General features: G+C 42.9%; 1 protein-coding gene and 1 pseudogene across 1 annotated transcript; both read left to right on the top strand.

Moving 5' to 3' along the window:
* On the top strand, positions 1 to 8,916 carry LOC130138471 (very-long-chain 3-oxoacyl-CoA reductase-like protein At1g24470; annotated as a pseudogene).
* Positions 8,917 to 15,870: 6,954 nt separating this feature from the next.
* On the top strand, positions 15,871 to 17,884 carry LOC130138419 (pyruvate kinase isozyme A, chloroplastic-like). Its single transcript, XM_056312445.1, has 4 exons — positions 15,871 to 16,386; positions 16,574 to 16,661; positions 16,758 to 16,948; positions 17,762 to 17,884. The coding sequence occupies exons 1-4, from the start codon at positions 15,871 to 15,873 to the stop codon at positions 17,882 to 17,884; spliced, it is 918 nt and encodes a 305-aa protein (XP_056168420.1).
* The last annotated feature ends 135 nt before the right edge of the window (positions 17,885 to 18,019 follow it).

The following is an 18,019-nucleotide window of genomic DNA, read 5'->3' as shown; positions in this document are numbered from 1 at the left end:
TCATTTTCACAGACACAAACGCATGCGCAATGAACTTGGCATGCACAGATCACCCTCATGAGAACAAAGCACAAGATCCATGGATTTTCCTTCTCTCATCTCTTGGCTTCCTCGTCCTCCTCAAGCACGCCCTCTTTTTCCTCCAATGGGTTCACTCCACCTTCCTCAGACCCCCCCAAAGACCTCGTCAAGTACGGCCCTTGGGCTCTCGTCACCGGTTGCACCGACGGCATCGGCAGAGCCTTCGCCCTCCACTTGGCCCAGAGAGGGCTCAACCTCGTCCTCGTGAGCCGGAACCGTGAAAAGCTCAAGACGGTCTCGAACGAGATCGAGACGAGCTTTCCCAGCATCGAGACGAGGATTGTGGCCGTGGATTTCTCCAAGGACGCATCGTCCTACGTTCGGTCGATCGAGGAGGCGATACGAGGTCTAGATATTGGCGTCTTGATAAACAATGTGGGGATTACGTACCCCGGCGCGTGCTTCTTCCACGAGGTCGAGGAACGAGTGTGGAGGGAGATTGTGAGAGTGAATGTGGAGGGAACTGCCAGGGTTACGAGAGCGGTGGTTCCGGGGATGGTCCAAAGGAGGAAAGGCGCGGTTGTGAGTATCGGTTCGGGAGCCGCGACCGTTGTTCCTTCTCACCCTCTCTTCGCAATTTATGCTGCTACAAAAGCGTAAGTCTCAGTGTTTATCTTGCTAGCTCGGTCACCAGTTCAATCTTTGTCCATTATACCATGTCACGGAAACACAAAGAACAAATTTCGTAGAAGTTTTCCTTATATACAACGTAAATGAAGGAAAAAAGGATCGATTGAAGAAGATAATTAGTAAATCTATTATTCTAGTAATCCATAGTCATATGATAATAATCCGATTTCGACTATTCATATCATTGCTCTGACATTTGCTAATAACCGATAAAATCGTGTCATGTATTCCGCAGATAGGCCAACCAACCTTAACAAATGTTACTACTGGCTTGGAGTATATATGAGCAGGGTTGGCTATGGTCAAACTTTTATGATCTAATTACTCATAATTAACAACATAAAGCCATTTGATCACTTTGTTTAGCCTAACCCGTGATATAAATACCCTTCATAATCAGTCATATTTTCCTTGGTTTAGTGTCCTCTAAGTCAACATGATGGAAGGATTAATGAGGGATACATTAATGTGGTGAGCGCTCGATCTTGGCTTAGCTACACATCTGTTCATCTAAATTGTTGATCACATGATATTCCAACACGAGGACCTAAATATACCAAAAGCTTGGGATTAAATCGAGCCGAGGGACAACATCAGGGTGAGAAATATTAATAGATTGTGGCTTGGCATAACCAAAAGTGAAAAGTAATTTACCGTCGTCCATATGCGTGTATGGTTACAAGGGATAGATCACTTTGACCGACCCACGTCTAACGTTTTTAATGTTGTCCAAATAGTACACCACATGTTCATCCCCATCACATGCATGGGGCAGAAATAAAGGAGTACTGATTATTTATATAACTTAAGAAGATAAGTTACCGCCACAAGTTTCAATCGATTTTCTGACTAGCGAGTTATATATCTGGACCCGACCCATATTTATATTGGGTTAATTTGCATAAACACAATGTCCATAACTTATCAATTACTACCAATATTGATTCCATGAAGGTTTCGCCAATTCTTTTATTATTTGGCTTGAATCTTGCCAGATTTCATTCAATTTTGTTTGTCTGCTACCGAATGTGCACTTTCTGGTTCCAACAGAATATAAAGATGGCATTCAATTCAACCAAGTTTGAGCTAGGATAGTGATTACCCTCGCATCTGTCGGTGCTTTCTAGGAATCACAATCTTTTTCCTTTTCTTTTCTCCAAAATATCTACAATTAGTTATACCCTATCAACAGACAAACATATACTTAAGTTAATCTTTTTACTTTACCTTTCACTTATTTCAATTTTAAATTTTGAATCTTTCCTATCTTACAAAAGAATCTTACTGAAAAAGTCCAAATCTTGAAATATTTTTCTATTTCCATATATGTGTGTATTAGTTTTACATCGTGTAAATAATTTATACATATAAGTTAATAATTCAAATTTTTTGTAGTAAGATGATTTTGCAAAATTTCTTACATGTCAAATTTGTTACATACAGATAACGTGTGTGCACTTTTACCAATATTACAACAATGAATAGTCACTAACTATGTTTGGCATTTATATGTTTCTAATATGGCTGAAAATTTTCGACACTACTTGTTGTTAAATGTGTTTGTGTCAATAAGTTTAAATGAGTTAATCAATATATATAGAAAGTTGGTTTCCCACTAGAGAGCAATGTATCGAACCTAGAATGGTGAGACATAACTCATTAAACTAATGGTGAAGCTTATGGCTTCTACGAATCGAATTTCTGCTAAGAATTTCCCTAACCATTCAGCCTCACTACGATCTAACTCAAAGCGATGACCACTAATTCAATTGTAGATACCACGACATTGATATCACAATACCTTTTTCATGTTGTTATGTAAACTGAACCCATAGATAAAGTGAGCAAGAGAAAACTTTTCAAGTAATGTGACACAGTAAAAAAACAAGGAAAGCAATTTTTGAAAATACTTCTCTACGACACTTTTGACCTTTCAAAGTTGCCAAACTTCGTGATAGGAGAAAATACACTTTTGCAGTAGACATAACCCATGTGGAAGTCTTACTTATTACGGCATATTGCGAATTTGTTCTTCAAATAAAAAGGTACTAATCAAGGTTTAAAGATACTAACTTTGGATAATCTTGAGGTTTTTTCTCTTTGGGATCTCATGTCCTAGGATTCAGAATTACACGCGAGGCGAGAAGTTAGCCTTCACGCTTCCAAGCCAACCAAATGAACTCTAAAAGTACACATGGACGACCTTAGTGCAGTCCTTCAACTCTATAATTCAACCGTTCAAATTATATTCGTTGATCATTTTTATTTTTCCTGATGCTCATAACAATATACGTAGCTTCATTGACCAACTGTCGAGATCGCTGCATGTGGAATACAAGCTTCACGGCGTTGATTTCCAGTGTCAGGTATGTCAATGCTGTATTAATGTATAATTATATGTATTATGGGGTATTTATGTAATTATGTTTATATGTGTACCCTTTCTGTAATTAGTCACTCCTATAAATACATATCATACAACCTTAATTAGGGTTGAGCCACCATAAACACTTTGTCGTTATTTTCTCTCTGACTCTAAACATCAACATGGTATCAGAGCAGGAAAACAAATCGAATTCTTCAACATCCCTACCCCAAATCAACACTTCCTTTGCTCCAATTACTATCTCAACAATGTCCAATACATCTCTAAATTTTTCTTCTTCTCTACCATCTCTTTACCCACCATCTTCTTTTTCTGTTAATCCCAATTTCCCATCGCCTCCCGATAATATTGCGCCCACTTTCCCCTCTTCTTCACTCTTCACTGCTGCTCCGATCTCTGCTGCTACTCAAATTACGGCTGTGCAATCATCCTCGTCGTCGCTTGTTCTTCCCAACATCACAAGTCTCGTCTCCATCAAACTCGATGCAGACAATTATCTTCTGTGGAAATCTCAGTTTGAATCTATTTTAATATGTAACGATCTGCTGGGCTATGTGGATGGTTCTTTTCCATGTCCGCCGAAGCTTATCAATGATCAGACTGGCACTGTAGTGGTCAATACTTCCTATTCCACCTGGGTGAAGACAGATCAATGCGTTCGTAGTTTGATCAATTCGACCCTCACAGTCGAAATTTTCCGTGAAGTTCACGACCTTCGGACATCTCGGGAGATTTGGCTTGCTCTAGGACAACGTTTTACTGATCGCTGCGCGGCCAAGGAAATTGGACTAAAATTGGATTTTCAGAATACTGTGAAGAAACCCGATCAGTCAATGTCTGATTATCTCCAGCATCTGAAGTCAATTGCGGACTCTCTCACCGCAATCAATTGCTCCGTCTCTGACAAGGACTTGGTGATTCAAGCCCTCAATGGGCTCCCATCTGAGTATGAACCTTTTGTCACTATGGTCACAAACGGCCCTACAATTCTCTCCTTCGGTGATCTGCGGTCACGTCTCCTCATCCAAGAAGAACGATTTCTCCGAAAATCCAATGCATCATCTTCATCTGATATTCATCATGCTTTGATTGGTCACACCACTTCACCCAGTCCACCGTTTCGAGGATCTCGAGGTGGACGTAATTCTAGAGGTCGTAGATCTGGTCGGGGACAAGGTGGACGATTCTCGCGTGATAAATCGAATTGGCAATCTTCCTATGATCGGTTTGGTTCGCAATCATTATCGGCTCCCTATGCCTCCTCCACCTCCTCTGGTCGGTCTTGTGGTGGTTCGAAGCCCTATGTTCCCCCTTTCACACCGGGAGGTATTCTCGGATCTAGGCCTCATCTTACTTGTCAGATATGTAACGGAGTTGGGCATACTGCACTACAATGTCGACAACGATTCAACCATGCTTTTACCACTACTGATCTGTCGGACTCGTTCTCAGCTCTCTCGGTTGGTGAGACCTCTGATTCATCTTGGTATCTTGACAGTGGAGCGTCGGCACACATGACTAGTGATATTGGTAACATCCTAAATCCTAGACCTTTTTACGATTTGACAAAAGTCTCGGTTGGTGATGGTCGTTTATTGCCTGTTAAGCAAGTCGGTAAAGCCTTTTTACATACTGGTTCTCGATCTTTATTATTATCTCCCGTCTATCATGTTCCTAATCTTGCTCGCAATCTTCTCTCCGTTGCTCAACTTTGCCATAAAAATTCTTGTGCCATTGATTTTAATGGTTCATCCTTTTCTTTGAAGGACAAACAAACCGGGAAAGTTCTCCTCCAAGCTGATTCTTCTCATGGTCTTTATCCGATTTCCAACTCAATGGTGTCATCTCAGTCGCATCCTATCGTGGCTTCCTCTGCTTCACTCACTCGCTGGCATGCTCGTCTTGGCCATCCAAATAAACAAGTTTTGAGTCGTGTTTGCAATTCTAGTTCTAAGTTGATATCATGTGAGTCCTGTCTTGTAGGCAAGTCTCATCGATTGCCTTTTGAGTCTGTTAGTCATCGTGCATCTTTTCCTTTAGTTGTAATTCATTCTGATGTATGGATGAGTCCAATTGTCTCTAATTCTGGTTTCAAATATTTTGTGTTATTCATTGATGATTATTCTCGGTTCACTTGGGCATTTCCCATGAAAAATAAATCTGAAGTGCCTACACACTTTCATCGCTTTCGTTGTTTTATCGAAAATCTGTGCAATGCCAAAATTAAATTTTTACAAACTGATGGGGGAGGTGAATATACCAGCAATGCGTTTCAAACATACTTACGTGAAAATGGTATTATTCAACGTTTTTCTTGTCCACAAACCCCATCTCAAAATGGTTTATCCGAACGCAAAATCAGACACTTAGTTGAAATGTCTCGAACCTTATTAATCCATGCTCATATGCCTTCTTCATATTGGGTCGATGCTCTTTTCACTGCTGTTTACACCATTAATCGACTTCCCACTCCTGTCATATCTAATATTTCTCCTTTCCACTGTTTATTTGGGTTCAAGTTTGATTACTCGTTCTTTCGGGTTTTTGGGTGTGCTTGTTATCCTTTTCTTCCGTCTCGTGTCTCTCATAAGCTGGCACCTCATTCTGTGCCATGTGTATTTCTTGGGTACGCGTCAAATCAAAAAGGCTATCGTTGCCTTGATCGGTCCAGTGGTCATGTTTTTATCAGTCGTCATGTTCGGTTTGATGAGGAGAATTTTCCCTTTTCAACAAAATCTTCAAATCATAGTCCCGTACCCCACTGTTCTACATCACCTTCTTCACTTTTTGTTTACTCCAATCAATCTATTCTTCCTTCTACTTCCTTTGGCCCTCAAATTTCTCATCCGCCTCCTTTTTCTTCTCAAGCCCAACCTCCTAATTTGCCTCTCTCCTCCTCTCGAACTACCGAATCTACTTCCAATTCTTTTTCACCTCCACCTCCCCTCTCTCCGAACTCAGTCACTATGTCTCAACCTCACTGCTCTCCCGACAAAATTCCTCCCATAACAGACCCGCAAATCCCCTCTACATCTCTATCCAGCTCTACCACTTCCATTTCCTCTCTTCCGACTCATCCTATGCAGACTCGTGCCAAATCTGGAATTTCTAAACAGAGGAAAATTTTTAATCTCTCTCATTCTTTTCATGACGAGACACCAACTTGCTATTCTAAGGCTATTCTTGACCCTCGTTGGAAAGCGGCCATGGCAGATGAATTTAATGCCTTGGTCACCAATCACACGTGGGATCTTGTACCACCTGATCCTTCTAAGAATTTAGTCGGTTGTAAATGGGTTTTTAAGATTAAGGAAAAATCTGATGGAACTGTGGAACGCTTCAAAGCTCGCCTCGTTGCACAGGGATTTAAGCAGCAAGCTGGACTGGACTATGACGAGACTTTTAGCCCAGTCGTTAAACCCACTGCAATTCGGGTTGTTCTCTCTATTGCAATTTGCTCGGGATGGGCCATACGTCAACTTGATGTCAAGAATGCCTTCTTACACGGCATCCTTTGTGAGGAAGTTTACATGCGCCAACCTCCCGGTTTCTCTCATCCTGAATTCCCGAATCATGTGTGCCGTCTCCAGAAAGCCATCTACGGTTTAAAACAAGCTCCACGTGCATGGTTTCATCGCTTCAGCAGTTTTTTATTATCTTTGGGCTTCATGGCGAGTAAGGCCGATCCTTCATTATTCGTCTATGCTTCTTCTCGGGGCCGTGTGTATCTCCTGCTGTATGTTGATGATATCCTTGTCACCGGTGATACTCCTGAGTTATTATGATCTTTGATTACTCGACTCTCACAGGAATTTGCTATGAAGGATCTTGGACCACTTCACTATTTCCTAGGCATTGAGGCTCATCACCGCTCTGACGGTACGCTTTTATCTCAAGCCAAGTATGTTGATAGTCTTTTGCGCAAGTTTGACCTTGTTAAGGTCAAGCCTGTATCTACTCCTCTAGCCTCAAAGACTCTATTGTCTGCTAATGATGGTGAGGTTCTCGCTTCTCCGACGTTGTATCGACAAATGGTTGGTGCTCTACAGTATGTATCTATGACCAGACCAGATATTAGTTTTGCTGTTAATTTGGTTAGTCAATTCATGCATCAACCACGATTACCTCATCTCCAGGCCGTCAAACGTATATACCGATATTTAGCTGGCACCTCCACCCATGGCTTGCTCATTGAGCGGGGTTCTCCCACTTCCTTGACTGCTTATGCGGATGCAGATTGGGCTGGATGCTCCGATACTAGACGGTCCACCTCCGGGTTTTGTGTTTTTCTAGGCACCAATCTTGTTTCATGGAGTGCCAAGAAGCAACCCACCGTGGCCCGTTCTAGTACAGAGGCTGAGTATCGTGCTGTCGCTCACTGTGTTGCTGAGACTATTTGGATTCGTCATTTACTTCGTGAGCTTGGGGTCCCCCTTTATAATCCTCTCACCGTTTATTGTGACAACATCTCTGCCACCTATCTTGCTATCAACCCTGTGTTTCATGCTCGCACCAAACACATTGAGTTGGATTACCATTTTGTTCGAGAACGGGTTGCTTCCGGAGATCTCCATGTTCGCTACGTGCCTACAACAGATCAATTGGCAGATATCTTCACCAAGGGACTACCTAGTCTGCGTCACGCGTTATTAAGATCCAATCTCTCAGTTGTTACACCTACTTCGGATTGAGGGGGAGTATTAATGTATAATTATATGTATTATGGGGTATTTATGTAATTATGTTTATATGTGTACCCTTTCTGTAATTAGTCACTCCTATAAATACATATCATACAACCCTAATTAGGGTTGAGCCACCATAAACACTTTGTCGTTGTTTTCTCTCTGACTCTAAACATCAACATGCTGCACCACGATTAGCTCTTGTCATATTCTAGTTTCCACCTCACCACAAGTATTACCGATTGCCACAACTCTATTCTTCACCTGCGAACACAGAATCAGATTGAAAATAAGAACTTTACAAGATCTTAGCTCAAGGACAATGAGATTGCAAGAAAGATTGCAAATCACGTCCAAAGTTAATCATTGCTACTTCCAAAATGAATCGTTAGTGAAAATTATTTGTTTCAAAGTACTCGGCATTTCCAGAGGATTCTGACTTCATACATCACCAAATAAATTCATAAGTTAAATAGAAACAATCCTTTTGCATTTCTAGATAGCTTGAAGAATGAATGTGAATATCTAACACTGCCAAAAATATTTCAAACCACTTCACCATTTAGAAGAATGTAGCCATCAAAACTCTGATGATCATGGTCTTTGACTCATGTTATTTATCTCTACAGTGTCTTAGCAACCATGCTAGACTAACGGGTTTCTATAGAATTGAACAGATTCTGATTAATTGTTTCGTATGGGATTTTAACGTATTTTGAACTGTTCGACTGATTATTGAAATACCGACATGATTTCTACTCTATATGCAAGTGTCAAAATTGAAGTTGGGAATGGAGTTTATAGGTCGATTGTTTCATTTTTGCGACTCTTCATATTTTAGGTCCCTCTATATGTGGCAACAAGAATGGCATCCAAAGTGGCGTCAATAGAGAGCAAATCCACGTTTGTCCCATCAGCGGACGAGTACGTGCGAGCCGCGATCGGCCACATTGGTTACGAGCCACGGTGTACGCCCCACTGGGCTCACTCGCTCCAGTGGTGTTTTGCTCGTTTTGTCCCTGATCGTGTTCTTGACGCATGGCGCCTTTCGATTGGTCTTAAAAGGAGAGAGAAAAGGCAATCATGAATGTTAGGAGAACTGAAATATTCGCTATAAGATGGTGAAGCTACTAAGTTGGGTTCTGTTATAATCAATGTGAAATATCAAATGATAACTCTTGTGGATTATGTTAAGGAATGCTTTAAAAGTTGTCACGCCCCGTACCCCACGAAGCATGAGCATCCCGCTTATAGGTCGAAATAGTAGCGCGACGCTTCCAGGTTACGTCACCGACCCGAAAACCAAAATCAGAGAAAACACGCCACATGCAGAAACGACGTATATGTAATAAATATACATATACACCCAGACAATTTAAAAGCAACCACGAGTGGCAAGAGAAAAAAATAAATTACGATTGATTAAACCCCCATATACATTATCCGTCTACAAACAAAAAGGTACATCAAAAGGCCACGAACAAAAAGGGATCGGTGACCTAGGGGTGTCAAACTAACTACCGGAGGGGTACGGTCAAAAAGTGTCGACCCTCACTCCTATGCTGATATCTAACCTACGGTACCCAGTCAGGATCAGAACCCGACGACTCCGAAGAACTCTCGAGTCGCTCTTGATCCTCCTCAGAACTCATGGCCTCCAACTCCATCTCTGGCTCAGGGTCTTGTTCTTCGTACTCGTCTACGTCCATAGGCTCAGGGGCTTCTGCGTCCACCTGCTCTGGAGCTGGATCGACTATCTCCGGCTCAAAAGCTAATCCACCAAGCTCCTCGTGCTCTTCCTCTTCTTCCACAATCTCGTACTCAACCTCAGAATCAGGATTGCCCTCCATATCGACATCTACTATATCACCGTCTGGACATTGAATATCTAGCAGACCCTCTCCCACAAACGGACGTCGGCGGACTGATGGGACCGAACTCTACTCCAAAACGATCCCGGAAACACCAGGCTAGATACTCGTGAGTCTCAAAGTGAGCTAAGCCTACGTCTACCCATACTAAAGCATAGTGTCTATAGTACTTCTCCCCGTTCCCCACGGGGTGCACGGTCAGCGTACGCTCTATATGGTGGGGAATCCCAAAGCGTAACGGTGCGTCGTCGAAGTTCATGGCGGGAGATCTGAAAAGTCGGTTTTACCACAACCGTGAGAAAACTCAGCAAGTAAAAACCACTAATCCTAAACTAGGCTAATGTGCACCTCCAGAGGGTAAATAAAACACATATATAGATAAATAAACCAGTACAACAATCAATAAGCTCACCCGGGCCCACAGCCCAATTCACTACTTTGTCCTGCAGGTTAGACTTTTAATATAAATATAAAACATATGCGAGTAAATCGACCCGAAGGCCCGACCCGAAGGCCACAATTTCTCCCGACCCGAAGGCCCGACCCGAAGGCCACAATCTCTCTCGACCCGAAGGCCCGACCCGAAGGCCACAATCTCTCTCGACCCGAAGGCCCGACCCGAAGGCCACAATCTCTCTCGACCCGAAGGCCCGACCCGAAGGCCACAATCTCTCTCGACCCGAAGGCCCGACCCGAAGGCCACAATTTCTCTCGACCCGAAGGCCCGACCCGAAGGCCACAATTTCAATCACTTCAAACATGTACACCAATGCGTCCAATATTGATAAATCAACGTCACGAGAGATGAATACAAGCCAAGGCACTCAAGGTTAATCGCCCACACTAATGTACCAAGCATACTCATTCTCGACTTAGACGCAATCAACTCATCCTCAAAACAATCAATTTACTTCCGTTCTCACCCAATCCACTCGACATTGATTCGCACCTTTATTACAATTCAATGTAATGCACCTAAGGCCCGCCTTGGGTAATTCAAACTTAGTCCTCATTCTCATTGGTACGGGGTCACAAGATAGGATTTATATAAGTCCTAAGTAACCTCTAAAAATGCCTAATTCCTTGCCATTAACCAATGACTCAACTAAGTATTCAACTTGGATAAATTGCACAAATTCGGTACTCAATGAACAGTACCAGGGGAGGACACATTTTGCCCACTAAACCACAATTAAACACCCTCATTAGGCTCCAATCTCAAGCCCCAATCACCCAACAACCAAATCCACTTAAATAAGGTTCAAACAAGCCTAAATAATCCCCAAAATGTCCACTTCCAAGTCATTAGCACTTGAACTCAATTAGTGAAACACTTAGACAAAATTTCACAAATTCGGTGCCCCATGAACAGTACCAGGAAAATCAACACTTTGGCACTAAACCACCTTTAAACCAACTCATTAGGGCCTAATCACTTACCCTAATCATTCAACCACTAAATATACATAATTAAGCCTCAAATAAGTTTAATTGATCCCTACAATGACCAATCCAAGGTCATTATCAATTGAACCCAAATAATTTCACACTTAGACAAATTGCACAAATTCGGTATTCAATGAACAGTGTCAGAACAGGACTCCAATTAGGCCATAATCCACCTCTAACTTACTTCATTAGGCACTAATTAGGCCCCCTAATCACCCCACACCACATTAGGCATATCTAGACCATGATTAGGCTTAATTAACCCCCTAATTACCCTCTAAAATGCACAAATAAACTAACTAAGGGTTTAGGGGTTTATACTCGCCTAAAATCGACTCGAGGCGACGGGAGCGGGCGGTCGATTACCGACACGCGGTGAGAATCGACGGCGGCGCTCCGGTGGCAAGCCGGCGGTCACGGCGGCGCCGGTGTGATTCACGGCCACACTCCCAACCGGAACAGGGGAGCTGCTGGGCGTACGGGCTGAGGATGGTGGAGAGAGAGACGGTGAGGGTGAGGTGGTCGACGAGGGCGGCGCACGGCGGTGGACGGCGGCGTGGTGCCGGCGAGGTGAAGACCGGCGGTGTTTCTCTCCCTCCCTCGCCTGGAACAGCTGCTGTGGGGCGGACAATGCAGAGGGTGGGGCTGGTCGACGAGGGTTGGGGCGGTGCCAGGGGGTGCGGTGCGGCGGCCGAGGACAAGCCGGCCGGCGCGGCTGTTCCCGGCGTGAACAGGTGGCCGGCGGAGCGAACGACCGAGGAGTGGCGTGAAGAAGACGATCGTGAGGCCGCTCGGGAGAGAGAGAGAGAGAACGTGAGCTGAGAGGTCTGAGGAGAGAGAAGAAACAAGTCAAAAGTGGTCAAACTTGGGTGAGTGGAATCCAAGTGTCAACAATCCAAGGGTTTGGACAATTTGCCCTTGAATCCAATGGCTTAGGTTCACTTCTCTCCAATAATTCAAGGGTGAGAAGGTCAAATGCCCCTAACCAAGGCTGACCAGGTCTGGTTTGGTCCACTTAACCTTAGTTAGTCCCCAAATTTTATCCAAATTTCGGAATAAGTTAAAATGGCCTAGGGGCATTTTCGTAATTTTCCGATCCCGGACCGAAATTTCAATTTTTGTCCATACCGGTCCTATATGTTCACGGGAGACATAATACGGTGTCGGATTCGCGAAATTCACTTTCTACGCCTTCGAAAATCGCCTGCGAAGTCCCGGGAATAAAATAATATTATTTTTCCAATTTTTTGCCGAAATTCCCGTTTTTGTCCAAAACCACTCTAAATGTACGTGGCCACTCCAAAATGACCTTGGCCGCGAAAAATAAACTCAAACGGCCTCCGAATCCCGCCCCGGTGCCCACGGGGGCAAAACCGTAATTTTCCCAATTTTTGTCGAAATTCCTATTTTCAGCCGGTCTTGTCCCAAACTTACTTGGCCACTATAAAATGACGTCCGTCCTATAAAATAGTCATAATTACCCTTGAAATTTTGATATCGGAGTTCGGCTCAATATCGCGATCAAAATAACTCGTTTTGAAATCTTAGGATCTCTCACTAACGGGTGGCCATTTAGGTGTTACGCGTATCGACCTAAGACTGTCCGAGTCTCGATAGTCTCAAATCTCGAGAGAAGGTGAGAGATTATCACTAGTACCGGGGGTCGCGATCGTTCGGATATAATTTGGGATTTGTTTGTCAGGCGTACTTTCGGTCGTGCGGAATCACCCGCGATCCAATCGTACGTTACTAACTATATCAAATCTATTATCTTCCTAAGATCGGCCCATATTGGCTCAAGATATTCCCTCGACGTTTCTCGAAATCAGTGTCCAATCGCGATCGTCTTTCTCGGTCCACGTACCTGTTCCTATTTTAGCCTTTCCCATTTGGTTAGTATCCCGTGATTGATCAAGTCCGGGCGAGACTCACTAAAATCACACGAGAATTAATATACGCTTTACTGGTTCCGATAGCGGGTCAAAATTCAGGATGTTACAACTCTTCCCCCCTTACAAAAATTTCGTCCCCGAAATTTGTACTCTAAACTTGTTCCTCGAACAACTGGGGGTGTTGACGTCGCATGGCCTCCTCGCTTTCCCATGTAGCGCCTTCCATCCCATGGTGTTCCCAGACTACCTTGACCATCGAAATCGTCTTATTCCGTAGTACTCGATCCTTCCGATCTTCAATTCTGACTGGTCTCTCCACGTACGATACCCTGTCGTCCACGTCTATTTCTTCATATCTTAGGACGTGTGTCGGGTCTGGTTCATACTTTCTCAACATCGACACGTGGAAGACATTGTGTACCTGGGACAAGTTAGGTGGCAGGGCAAGCCTATACGCCATAAATTTTTGTCCTAGCAGCTACAAGAACCCTTTCAGGAAAATTGTCCAACCAGTTATAAATTTATTGTACGGATACTAATTCAATCATAAATTTTTCATTTTTGCCAATTGAGTCTTAAACCTTTACTTGAAATTCCAATGTAATCTTTCTGGTTAATTTTCGTTAGAAATCAATAACGCAACAGTATGCTACATAGGATGGTAAGCAATAATTGGACTGTCATGCTAGTAATTTTCAACAAAATTAACATAAAGGACTATATTGGAACTTTGTGCAAAATATTTATAACTAAATTGATAAAATTGGAAAGTTTGTGACTGACTTGACATCCAAGCTATAGATTTACGATTGCTTGGGTAATTTTCCCACCCCTTTCCAAGACTTCGTTTGTATCATGGAAAACATTTTCCGGCATTTAGATCGCTTAGAAAATTGAGTTAATGGACAATCTATACTTAAATTCAGGAAAATGAATTCTAAAATATGACTAAATATTAACACTTGGACTAGAAACTTTACGTTTGGGCACAGGAAACCCAAAGCTCATTCTCGGGCTCTTGGCAGGGAACCCACGTATAAAGGCCGGGGTCAGGACCATTGGGGTCAATCAAGGCCAAGCTCGGGTCCAAAAAGGTTGGGCTTGGAACCCTGGTGCTTAGGCCCAGGTCCACAAGGGTGGGGCTCGAGACATTAATGCCTAGGCTCAGGTCTACAGAGGCGGATCCTAGGACCTCGGTACCCCTACTCGGAGCCTTGGTCCGTGTCCACAGAGGCCGAGCCTAAGACCTTGGTGCTCTTGCCCGAATCCTTAGCGCCTAAGCCTGGGTCCATTAAAGTTGGGCTTAAGTCCACGGAGGTTGGGCTTGAGACCTTGGTGCCAATGTCCCAGGTATATCGAGGCCAGGCCTGGGTTATAAGCGCCTGGGCCTCAATCCATGGAGGCAAGGCCCAAGTTCACTGGGGCCGGACTCAAAACCCTAAAGCTTATGCCTGGATCCCTAGCAACTGCGCTCGGGCGCCGAGGCCTATGCCCGGGTCCATTGAAAATAGACCTAGGATCCTGGCTATCTATGGACAAGTCACTAGTGCCCAAACAGTAAATGTCTATTTAAGAAAATCAATCAGATTTTCCACACCAAACGATGGAAAATATTTTCCAGTTCATTTTTAGGTTTTAGCTAAATACTGAAAAATATTGTTGTTTTTCTGTAAAATGGCTTCTGAGTAACCACAAAAAATGTATTTAATTTCTCTTATAAGCGTGAAATTACTGTATTCAAAATCTAACCCTTCCTTACCATGATTTGTTGATAAGACAATTCGTAACATATCTTGGAGACGGGCGTGCATACTCTTTTTTTTTGTTTTTTGGTAAGGAGGCGTGCATACTCTTGATTACAAGGTAAATCAATAGAAACTATTTCGAATTCCTTCAACATATGCACATGTTTGCAGTCTCTGGGCATCGATATGCTAAACCAATTTAGCTAATTCCACGAGGATTGTACGCATTAGCATCATATTTATGAGAACGGCCAGCGATTCTCTTGAAATTGAACTCCTCCAGATTTTTCTGACAAAATTTTAAAGTTTTACAATAATATAAAAAGGAAGAACCATACAAAGATTTTAAAATTTAGTAACTCCATGCGATAGATAAAAAGCTGCTCCAACCACGTGACCCTGGAAAACTACATACATTGGAGATTGGACTTATAAAAGCCAAATGAACCGGGTCGTCAACGCAAATCTAAGCATGTTCACGTGCACTGTGTCATAACAATCCTCACCATGGCTGTGCGACGGCGAGGCTGGCCCTCGCCGCCCCTCGCCGGCCTCAGCCTCTGGCCGGTCGCCGGACTGGCGACCGGGGAAGAAAAAAGGAAAAAAAAAAAAAGAAAAAGGAAATGACAAAATTGCCCCTATTCCGGCGTCGGAAACTCGCCAGCCGATGAATATTTGGCCGGCCGGCGAGTCAGGTCCTTATTTGAGACTAGTTTGAGCACTTCAGATCTTTATTTGAGATATTATTCACTTCGAACTCTTTTTTGATAAAACAGCCCCACTTTGAATCCTTAATTGAAATTTTCCTTTCTTAATTTAATTGCTAAACCAATGGCGGCAGCAGTTGTTCCGGAGTGTGCAGCAAAGTTGGTTTCTTTGACCTTTTGTGGTCACCTTCTTGCTTTCAATATTTGGTACTCTCTCAAAGAAATCGGACCCTTATTGTAATCTTCACTATCTCTTTATTAAAAGTCCAGATCTTGACGGACTCTACGATTGCAAGCCGAAATCTGTCTATACTGAATACATTTTTCACCGGTGGGTGTACAAGTCTTCATCGAAAGCTGATTCCTGAACTTGGTCCCCAGATTTTCATCTGCAAGTAAGCGATAATATTCGATCGTCAGGAACATGGCAGTCGCAGGGGAATTAACTGTTCCTTGTGGTCAGATCAGTTCAAAGATCGCAACTTTCAATGCCAAGAGCCAGATTTTTGGTGTGCCCATGATTTCTTGTTCTGGAGGGAAACTGAAGAGTAGGATGTCTACTGGAGTTAGAGCAGTATTGCAAATGGGAGTGGGAGCAGCTGAGAGTGGGAGCAAGGTTGGGGGTGCTTTAGGTTTTGATGTGGTGTCGGAGGAAGAGTTGAGAGAGAAGGGGTTTCTGGGGATGAGGAAGACAAAGCTCGTGTGCACTATTGGCCCTGCTTGTTCCTCCTTGGAGGATCTGGAGAGGTTGGGATTCGGAGGGATGAATGTGGCGAGGCTCAACATGTGTCACAACTCGAGAGAGTGGCATTTGGATGTGATCAGGAAGATCAAGAAGTTGAATGAAGAAAAGGGATTTTGTGTTTCGGTCATGATTGATACCGAGGGCAGTCAGATCCATGTCGTTGATCATGGTGCTCCTTCCTCTGTCAAAGTAGAGGTCAGTGTGCGACAAAGGGATCACTTAATGCTTCATAGTTCAGGAAGTGTCGATAATCCGGACTTCTTTTTTGTGAAATTTTGTCTGGTCTGGTCTGCATTTATGTTTAAGCTTCATCTTAATTGAAGATACATTAATTTGCTTAATCCTATTCTCATGGTGCTTTGTTTTGCTATGAGAAAATTAGGAAGGATCAATCTGGTTATTTACTACCAAAAAGTTCGAGGGTTCCCGCCCTTTCACTGTCCAAGCAAACCACTCCGGTTTTTCTGAAGGTACGAGTTACTGCATAGACAGTGGAGCCTTTTAATGTAATTGACATATTTTGACGTCTAACCATCCCTCTCTATGTTGAACGTGAACTTTCGCAGGTATTGAGGTTGGTGATGAGCTCGTTATCGATGGAGGCATGGCAAGTTTTGAAGTCATTGAAAAGATTGGGAATGATTTGAAGTGTAAGTGCACAGATTCTGGTTTGTTTCTTCCTTGCGCAAAGTTCAGCTTTTGGAGAGATGGGAAGCTTGTTGAGAGGAATTACAAATTGCCTACTCTGTCAAGAAAGGTGGATTTCATAATCCTGGTTTCTTGTTTTTATTCCTCAGACTTTGGACGTTACTGCTTTCAGTAGTTCTTTGTCTATTTAAGTGTGTTGTTCTTGCTTTAATGTGGACATACTGCGTGGCATTTATTCATTGCTGGGTCGTTGCATTATGTAGTCGACTGTAAGAAAACATGAGAAAAGGAGAAGACTACATTCTCATGCATTACCATTTGTGCCGAGAAGGGAGAAAAGTTGGTTCTGGCAAACCGCAAATAGCCCAAGTATGACCTTGCCGGAGCTTCATTTGTAAAATTTTGTTGCCGCCCCTTATTCCTTTCTTCTGAAGTGGGAGATTCATAATACTGTATGTTGAAGAGTTATCCAGGTGTTACACATGCTATATCATTATTTCTTAGCGCACGGTTGTGGGGCTAAAAATTTGCCACATGACCTCAGCACTTCATTGCAATGTATTGATACCATTACCATCTGAATCCTTGATACTTTCGCGTTTGATGGAAATGGTGGTTAATATAAAACTGAGAAGTGAGCTTAAGCTTACGAGGATGGATATGAAAAAGGACTCTTCTGCTGGGAAGTATACTACTGGAGATGAGTTGATTATCATGCTGGTTTAGGTTCTCTCTTCCTGATTCCCACTACTTCAAAGCAACAGATGAACATATATCAGAAAATTCTAATTCGATGCACCTGAATCTTCTCATTGTCATTAAATAATCAGATTGTTTTGCTTAGATGGTGAAATTGCACTGCAAGCCTGCAATTGATGATCTCAATCTTGTTAGTTCACTGTATTATATGGTTGATTTGCAGGATTGGGCTGACATAGACTTTGGAATTGCTGAAGGTGTAGACTTCATTGCAATGTCATTTGTCAATGATGCTGATGCAGTCAGCAACCTTAAGGATTACATTTCCACCAAATCATCCAAGTAAGTTGAAGTGGTGCATAAAGTTCACAAGAAGGAAGTTCTGTAATCTCCTTTTCTACAATCATATGGAACCTCCTGATATTGGAATCCAAAACAATATTTCTTTCTCATTTACCAGATCTATTAGAGTATTGGCAAA

The sequence above is a fragment of the Syzygium oleosum genome, unplaced genomic scaffold (genome assembly GCF_021117445.2).
Source record: "Syzygium oleosum isolate NSW1041296 unplaced genomic scaffold, Sole_v2.1 Sole_v2.06, whole genome shotgun sequence".
Taxonomy (NCBI): Eukaryota; Viridiplantae; Streptophyta; class Magnoliopsida; order Myrtales; family Myrtaceae; genus Syzygium; species Syzygium oleosum.
Note: the sequence above shows the minus strand (reverse complement) of the source record. Positions and strands in the feature narration are given on the sequence as shown.